The 9,247-nt window shown below is 38.2% G+C and overlaps 1 protein-coding gene across 1 annotated transcript in view; it reads left to right on the top strand.

Moving 5' to 3' along the window:
• The first annotated feature begins 3,411 nt into the window (after positions 1-3,411).
• Positions 3,412-9,247, top strand: part of eif2b3 (eukaryotic translation initiation factor 2B, subunit 3 gamma) — a 31,578-nt gene continuing 25,742 nt past the window's right edge. The window contains exons 1-3 of the mRNA XM_059345395.1: positions 3,412-3,748; positions 5,334-5,499; positions 8,045-8,205. Of these exons, the coding sequence (XP_059201378.1) occupies positions 5,352-5,499; positions 8,045-8,205 (309 nt within the window). The 5' untranslated portion in view covers positions 3,412-3,748; positions 5,334-5,351. The remainder of the gene's footprint in view (positions 3,749-5,333; positions 5,500-8,044; positions 8,206-9,247) is intronic.

Raw genomic sequence — 9,247 nt, 5'->3', positions numbered from 1 at the left:
TGTGTGTGTGTGTGTGTGTGTTAATCTCTGACATTGGGTGAACGGGCCTGTTTTGGTTTCCACGGCAGCAGTAAAGGCCCTTCAGTGCACTGGCCCTGGAAGTGGCGCAAACACAAACCACACTATGCCTGTCTGTGTGCGCGCGTGCATTCGTGTATGTGTGAGACCACATTTGAGTGTGTGTGTGTGTGTGTGTGTGTGTGTGTGTGTGTGTGTGTGTGTGTGTGTGTGTGTGCTGCTGTGCCCACCTCTAAACTCGGAGGGAGGCTTCACACACACGCATACACGCCCATGCATGCACGCTCACACACAATCTCGCCGTGGCTGTGCTCTCTCTCTCTCTGGGTGGTCCGTGCTGCAAATGTTTATGATCTAAACCAAGCTAATCCAACTGGCTTGTTTCAGTGAATTGAGAATGATTTACAAGACGCAGCAACTGGGCCAAGGAGGGAGGAGGAAATCAGAGGAAATCTTAGGGCTCCATTTCAAGTCACTGCGACTAGACCTGCACACTTGTCTCTGTGTCTGCTCTCATGCCTATCTCCATCTGTTCCTGTCTCAGATCTGTGGTATTCTGTGTTTGTGTCTTTTTCATTTGCCCCCCACTCATCGCCTAGATGGATGTCTTTATTTGACAAATTAGCCCGGCTTTGACGATATGCAAAATATAAGGGATCAGTGGATTTTCAATTGCCTGTGAAGCCTCTCACCCTCATTTGTTTTTTCTTCTTTTATAATTTCCCACAGAAAAGGGAGAAAGAAAATCTTGATAACAATCTGTCCCTGTGTTTCGCACACACTTCCCTTCTTATAAGGAACATGCCACATGCAGAACAAGAAGATGTAAGGGCATTGTCTTTGTAGAGACAAACAACATGTCATCTTTTATATCTTTCATGTTTTTTCACCCTGTCGTGTGAGCTTTCAGTGACACCAGTGAACTGCAGCCCAGTTCTCCGGTTTAGTTATGTGTAATGTCTTGCACACATTAGTGCTCTGTGGTAAACCAGTCAAGCAGTAATCTCTGTGAGTGTCAGTGGTTTGTGTTGACTTTTATTGGAGCTTCGTTTTTTTGGTGGTTTTTTTTGCCAGATCCCCTTTTTATGAAGAGAGGGGGATGCCACCTGCACACTGACAACACCTTATAAACTGGTGGGTAAAGAGGAGAAACAGGAAAACATAGGACAGCATATGTGACTTCATCTGGTTTTTGGTTTGAAGTGTGCTTTTTTGTCTAAAATGCTATTAGTAGCAACTTTCTAGCTCATTTCTCACAGTACTGTAGTTGAATTGGGAGATTACTATTTTTTAACATTTTTTAACATTTTTTAACCAAATTAAATAGTTGAATTCCCATTATTGCACATAGGGAATATTATTACATTTTAATAGGCTATACATTTATATTGCACATGAGTAAATTGTCAGTTTTGGTATGTGGGAGTACTTTTTGAAAACAGTGAGAGATTTTTTTTTTCCCAGGGTAATTTTTCAGAAATTTAAATTATAACTACATTGTTTTGGATGGTTTCAAAAGTAATGATGGCATTTTTTTGTCGTTGTATTATATTTTTCTTCCTCCAGTGTATGTTGTTTATACACAGCAGTCTATGATTTACTGCTAATTGTATAATTATGGCACTGACTTTACAACATTCATATATGACTGTCAAGTTGAGCATGATCTGTTCAATGTATGACTGAACTCTTACAGGGTCACATCATCAGCAGTTCATAAAAAAATACCAAATTTGGGGGAAATGTGAGCATGAACCCTCTTTGTCTGTCTGTCTGTCTGTCTGTCTAGGTTTCTTCATGTCTGTTTCTTTCCCCTTCTTTCTTTTCCTTCGATCACTCCACTCACAGCTGTTTCCCTCCTTCTCACCTCTGACTCCTTTCTCCTCATTACTTAAAGACCCCTTTTCCAGAAACCTGTCTTGTCAACGTATTTTCACTTCCTCTCTCTTTTTTTCCTCCAGCATTTCAAACCCCACCAGGCTTCCTCCTTCCATTATTATCTTATTTCATTATTCTGGCATTCAGGCAACAACAGACAGACAAGCTTGTTTGTCTCTTTCCCTCTTTTTTCTTTCTCCTCCTTCCCCCCTTGCTCTCGCTCTTCTGGTTTTTGCGCAAGCAGCAACGAGCAGTCAAGCTCATCTCCTGGCCAGAGCAAACAAAACCAAAGCCACATTCCCCGAGCTCAATTTGCTGTTACGTCTCAGCTCTGTGAATTGGAAGTTTTCAAGCTTGAAGTCTGGAGGAGTAGCTGGGTGGCTTCTGGCTGCTAATCGGCTCACACCACTTTGTGTGTGTGTGAACACGAGGAATAACCTCTACTGTGGTCAAGAGGACTAAAAAAAAGCATGTGCATTTAAAGCTTTTTATTTGTATTACAGTAGTATTTCAGTTGCAGATAGCAACTGAAAAGACATGCATAAAAATGGGGCATATGAAAATGCATGTTAAAATGAAGTTATAGCTCATGACAGGCCGTGATATGTTGTAATTATATCACAGCTGCGGAGGGCCGGAGACCTCATCAGCTCTGATATAATCACAACATATCACAGCCTGAAGTCAGCTATTGCTTTGCCAAGTATGGCAATATGAAAATTATAGACTGGAAGTACTGGATTTGAGTAAAATTTCAAGGTGTTTGTAATTTACTTGACTTTTTGTACTTTTTTCTTACTTTTTACTCCACTACATTTAGCTTACAGCTTTAGTTACTATTCAGATCAAGATTTAACATGAAAAAATACGATCAATTTAAAATGACAATACATGTTTATAAATTAACCCACATAATAGTATATAAGTAGTTAAAATGAACCCTCTCTGTGTTGTAGGTGAGTAAGTTGTCAGTACAATACAGCAAGTACAATTTTGAGATAGGCTTTTTACATCTCATACTCCTACTCCACTACATTTCAGGGGCAAGTATTGCACTTTTTAGTTCACTCCATTTATTTAATTGAGTTGTTATTATTCAGATTAAGATTTTATTTACAAACCATATGGACTTCTTTGTAGCAGTTTATAAAACAGTATAGCCTATATTAGATTAAATTAGGAATTGGCTCCACCTTGACCAGCTCCTTACAAAAAAGTAGTGCTTACATATTTACACATCATTAATAATATTCCAATAATATTCCCATCATATATCACGGACAGCGGTCGTTCTGCCTCATAAATGCTTTTACTTTTGATACTAAAGTATGTTTTGTTACTAAAACTTTATTGCTACTTTTACTCAAGCAATTATTTGAATATTTCTTCCACTGTAAAATACATGTTTTTACTACTGTGGAAAACAAGGTTGTAGGTTGTATTGTAAAATGCAAATAATATGCTTAGATTCAAACACAAACCTCTGGCTGCAGCTCTGCTTCCTCTCGGATAGGAACCAATTTTCAAAGGAAGTAGTTTCCTACACGGACGTATTTCACTGAAAGCACACAGGTGTCATCATACGATGCTAGCTGTTAGCTTATTTTACGTAAGCTCTGCCAAATAATTTAAGAGTTATTTAACTTCTACAACCGACGCTTATCCGAGTGGGTATTTTCTTTTCAAAGGGCGTGTCCAGCTGGTTGTGAGCTCTCTGTGAAGTAGCGGTATCGTTCGCTGCTCTGTGGTAATAGTTAGCAAAGTGCTAACAACAGTGACAGTAGCCAACTTTACATGCGTCTACAGCTGCTGTCATTTCAAGAGGCAGCGCAACATCAGGGATCACTGACAGGTACGTTTAGACTCATTTTTCAACATTTAAACGAGTCAGCATGTCAATTTCACCTTCTTGTTAACGTCATGTTGTAGACAATATCATGCCAGTGTGCTGCTAATTATATCAGAGCAGAGTGAGCCGTGGTTGCTGTGTTGATGATCACAGTATAACATACACTGTCGTCAATTTTTGTTAATATCAGCACTCAAACTTTATGAAAATGCGTTCTTATGACCACATGCTGTGTTGGAAACTGGTACACAACTGGCTGGAACTACGCACACAGAAATTAAATATGGCATATTTTATTATGAGAGTGTATCTCTTATAGGGATGGGTGAAAAGGCAAACATCTTCTATCCTGATCATGTCATGTCTTGATAAAGATCCATATCACAATGTTTTTTTTTTGTTTTCTGGTAATTCAGTAAAGTCTATTATTATTATCATTATTATTATTATTATTATTATTGTAAGAAAATATGTATACACCAGAGCATCACAATAGTATGTTTTGTGCTACTGTATCATTTAAAAAATACTATCAATTTTTATTTAATAGCTTATATGCAAAGATGTTTAGCAGACACATGAAGATCCCACTAAAATCGAAGTTAGATCTTAGAAGATAAAGATTTTATGCAGAAGTTGGTGTGTTCTTTATACCGGACAGCTCTCTGTTAAAATATATAAATAAAAATCACAATACGCCTTACTTGCAGTATTTTATAACATGGTCTGGGTTGAATACTCAATTTTGATTGGCTTCAGGGTGTCTATTCATTCCTGACAATGGACACTTACTGAGTGGTTTTAGTTAAACCGTATGGAGTAGTGAACAATGTTTTCATTGCATGAGAACCTTATGAAATGTTAATGGTTGTCCCAGGTCTTAGTTCAACACTGAGGTGTTACCAGGAGTACCATGGCATGTAAAGAACTTTGGATTTTGAACACATGAAATATATTAATATTCTTATTATTAATTACATTTTTTTTTTTTTTTTGGCAAGTGACAATGGTGTCCTGATAATGGAAACCTTGTTGGGCATTACCCTTATGTAATATATTTCATGTTGAATTGTAACCCCTGGATCATGATACTTATTGTATCACCAAAGTCTTACCAAAACACACAGCCATAAAGTCTTTATGAATTAACCAAAGGTAAAGCATATTTTCTGTATTTTATGTTAATACCAAAGCAACGCCTCTACAGTTTGCTCCAGCTCCATGCGCAAGGATCAGCAACCACATTGCACCATCTTCGGTGTTAAGTATTGATTTGGCTTTAGTGTTGAGTCACAAAAAATGAGTTAGGGTTAGGTCACTTTACTACCACCGTGTGTATCAACTGGCTACCTTTATCTTCAGAGCTGCCTCATCAAAGTCTCAAAATGCCACCTCGAGCATCAACTACACTAAACTATACACACATTCACAAACTTTATACAAATTATGCAACCTTGAATCTCTATATTATACATATCAACAACATACAACCATCTACATGTCTATGGATTTTTATCTGAGTTGTGGAATGTTTTCAGTTAAATTTAAATATGGCGTTGTGTTAATCTGTCTATTTGTCCTCTTATAGCCATCTCCAGGAGACGTCATGGAGCTCCAGGCTGTGTTGATGGCGGCTGGTGGGGGTTCTCGTATGACTGATCTGACATACAACACCCCCAAACCAATGCTGCCTGTCGGCAACAAGCCCCTCATGTGGTACCCACTGAACCTGCTGGAGAGGGTGGGCTTTGAAGGTGGGAGCTCAGATTACTTCTTCTACTACTGCAACACCTACAACTAATACCCCTGTTACTGCTTCACCTGCCTTAACCCATTGAAGCCTGGAAAGCGTTTACCTCGTTTTGTAGTATTTGTATAAGCTCTCAAATACTTTTTGAATTTCATTTCTATCTGCTACAGAGGCTGAAAAATCTATTATTTAGTAGTAGCGTTGACACTTCTGTTGAATTTCCAGAAAAACTTCAGGTTTTAGGGGCTTATTTTAAAATCGGCCAGAGGTTTTACAGGAAGTTTTAGGCGTCAATGGGTTAATTACTGCTACCACTACAACAGAATAATATTATATTTTATATTTGTCTTGGCGTATCTACAGTTGCATCTCAATAAATTAAAATATCATAGAAAGGTTTAGTAATTCAATTCAAAAAGTGGAAATAACACATTATATGGATCAATTACACACAGAATGAAACATTTAATGTCTTAATTTATTTAATTTCTTCCAATTAAAATTATTATGGCTTACATTTAATGAAGACATAAACTTCAGTTCAAAATAATTTTGATATTACAAAAGACCAATTTTAAAAAGTATGTTTAATATGAAAATGTTGGCCTTTGAAAAGTATGTCCATCTATATGCACTCAATACTTGGTTGGAGCTAATATATTGAGATGCACCTGTAAGGATACTACATGAGACACAATGCTGACTAGTTTGTCCTCTTCTCAGGAGTGTGTGGACATGTTCAGACTGTGCTTGATTGACACCTCCTTCACTTTCCTTTTAGTTTTTTGCACCCTTTAGTTCGGGACATCTTTAGTGGCCTGCCCTGTAAACACCAGTCTGGGTGTGCATTGTGTTAATAAATAAAAATTATAAATAAATAAGGTCTTTCTCTCCCATGCTTACATTTCAACATCTTTATGGAATTTGTGCAGAATTTTTATTTCATCCTACACATGGTTAGCAAGATAGAATACGGCTAAAAGATTTTAGAAATGCAACTCCTCTGTTAGCCAGGTCTGATACTATTACATTTCCTCGTGAGCGATTCACATAATTGGATTTGATGGTTGTGGCCTCACGTGAGCTGTAAGCCCTCCAAGCAGACTGTGTCAGTGACAGGGATGGAAAGTGTTACAGGAGAGCACTGGCATTCTTGGTTGGTTTCCACATAAAATGTAAAGAAGCAGAATTAAAGCCAGTACTTCTGGTGTAAGTTTATGTGGCCCTCTTGGAAAACCTGGAACAAAAAGTGTGCAAACTTCATTTTAGCATTAATGTGGAAAGAGGAACTTTAGCAGAAAACATCACCTCCAGTTTACACACAACACAAAGACTGTAACTGTTTTTAATTTTTAACATGTGCATTGTATCTGTAAACTTACCGGTTGAATTGATCACTTACATTTTTACATTTTTGCAGACAGCTAATGTTACGAAGATACCTAAAGGTATAATATGTAACACAAGTTGTGTACATATATGTTCATTATCCAAAATATTTACAACCATCTCTAATCTAATGCCAGGTTAGCAAGTTACATTACATAAGTTAAACATGAAAAATACATAGAAATTGACTTTCAAATTGGCTATTAAAAACAAAACAAAACAAAATATGGACTTAATTGACTTAATTGAAAAATGTCCAAATTGGAGTTCTGTATTGCATTCACGGCCATTGGTAGCTTTACTGTTTAATTCTGAGAAAAAAGGTGAGTGGTGGCCCCCAGCAGCGTTGCTTCTTTTCACTGATTAAAACAAGTTTACAACTGTGCTGCTTTTTCACTAGCTTGTCATCACATCATCAGCTATTGTCAGGTGTGCATTTCCTGTCTAGATTTACAGCCCAGGTTTCTGCTTCTTGTGCTGCAGCATGCAGTAGGTCCAGAAACTTGGGGCTTATAAAGGGATTTGTTGCAGTATGCTATTCTTGCCAGTAAACAGGGCTGTTTGTTATAAAAGCCTGCAGGTCCTCGCTAGCCTAAATAAAACTAGCTTTCTATACATAATCATCCTGTGTGGCCAGCAGTTTACTGTGCGCAGCCAGCTAGCCAAAGCCCTGCAATTTGATTTTACTAGGCTGACACAGCTAGAGTGAACAAATGCCCGGTAGAAAACATTTTATGCAGACAAGGCTAATTAAACCAGACGGACTCTGCACTGTTCTAGATTCATAAAGTGGTCTGCTAATGTTATTACCAACTTTATTTTAAAAAAAGGGAGCAGTGGACTAATCCTGATTTAGAAATCTTATGGTGACTATTCTTTGGTTTCTTTGCAAATATGCCAGAGATGCATACAAATGGAGGTCAAGGAAGGTTATAAGAACCATAACCAGAATCATAACCATCACAAAAATGTGTGATGTAGACGAAGATCTTTACTTTTCAGTGAGAAAATGGTGATTTTAGAAAAAAATGTTACAAAGCTTATGAGCAAGAAGGAAACATTTAACTTAAAAGACACTCGCGGAGAACTACAGCTGTGAACTATCATTTCATTCTTGCAGCTATTAACTAAAAATTTTTTTCTGTGAACTGTGTTTTCAGAGGTAATTGTGATAACTACCAAAGATGTCCAGAAGATGATGATGAGCCCGGACCCTAAAATGAAGCTGGATGTGAAGATGAAACTGGATGTGGTTTGCATCCAGGAAGATGGAGACATGGGCACCGCGGACGCTCTCAGACACATCCAGCAGAAGATCAAGGTGTGTGTTTTTTTGTGTCTGTACACACAGGAGACAGTGTGACCATTAGCTGTTTAGGGGTGTAGCAAATGTCCTGCCAGTCAAATTCAGTCAAACCCTACTGCCCCAGTTTTGTGAAGTTTAAATGAGTTCAGAATAATACAAAAACAAACTTCTTCTACCACTTACCTCGGCTAATGCACCCATTTTCATCAAGTTTAATATGACCTTTATACTGTGTGTGGTGAATCAAAGCAATAACAGAAAACAGGCTTTTTTTGATTAATGAAAAGAGTGCCAGTTCTTTAAAGGATTAAAGTGTTCCAGTGTTGCTAATTAATTATTTTTTACTCATTATAACCCTTATTTGCGCAAGATAACATAGTTAAGTTGTTTATAATGAACAACTACTGAGTATTGCTTTATTATGTGGTGGAAGAGGAGAGCCCACACTAAATTAAACACTTGCCAATACCAATAGTCAGTGTTCCATAAGCCAGGGAGGGATTTTTTTTTCTTGTGTTAAATGAGAGTGGTTGGAGGAAGAGAAGAAAAATGACAAAGATTGAGGGGGAGGTTTAGGTGGGCGTTGTGTGTACTGCTAGGTGACCACTGATCCGTGCCTTTCCCTCCCCCGAGTGGTCAAGGCTGCTGAAGGGCCTCATTTCACCTTTTTAAAATACACACAAACATGCACAGGCACAACATTTACACATACCGACATGGCATCCATGACCCCCAACCCCAATTTCCAGACCCCCCTCTGCATCCTGCCTGCTGATCCCTCCATCCCTCCCTTCATCCCATTCTCTCTAACAGATGAGGTCATGGTTAAGACTCAAACTCCCTGTGCTGCCAGTTTACCCAGTGCACCATTTATTCTCATCCTGTAGTCATGCACATCTGTGCAACATTTGTGTTTGGGTATGTTCGGGTATATGTCGTCTCTCTTTATATGCCATGGTTCTGACTGACCTCCTGAGAGCGAAAGCAATTGCTCTTGTTTATTGTTTGACTATCAATGATTGCTTGGGTTTGGATTAGTCAAGTTGAATTTACTGAG

Source organism: Centropristis striata, chromosome 11 (genome assembly GCF_030273125.1).
Source record: "Centropristis striata isolate RG_2023a ecotype Rhode Island chromosome 11, C.striata_1.0, whole genome shotgun sequence".
NCBI classification, from domain to species: domain Eukaryota; kingdom Metazoa; phylum Chordata; class Actinopteri; order Perciformes; family Serranidae; genus Centropristis; species Centropristis striata.
The sequence above is the reverse complement of the archived record's forward strand: the minus strand, read 5'-3'. Positions and strand labels throughout refer to the sequence as shown.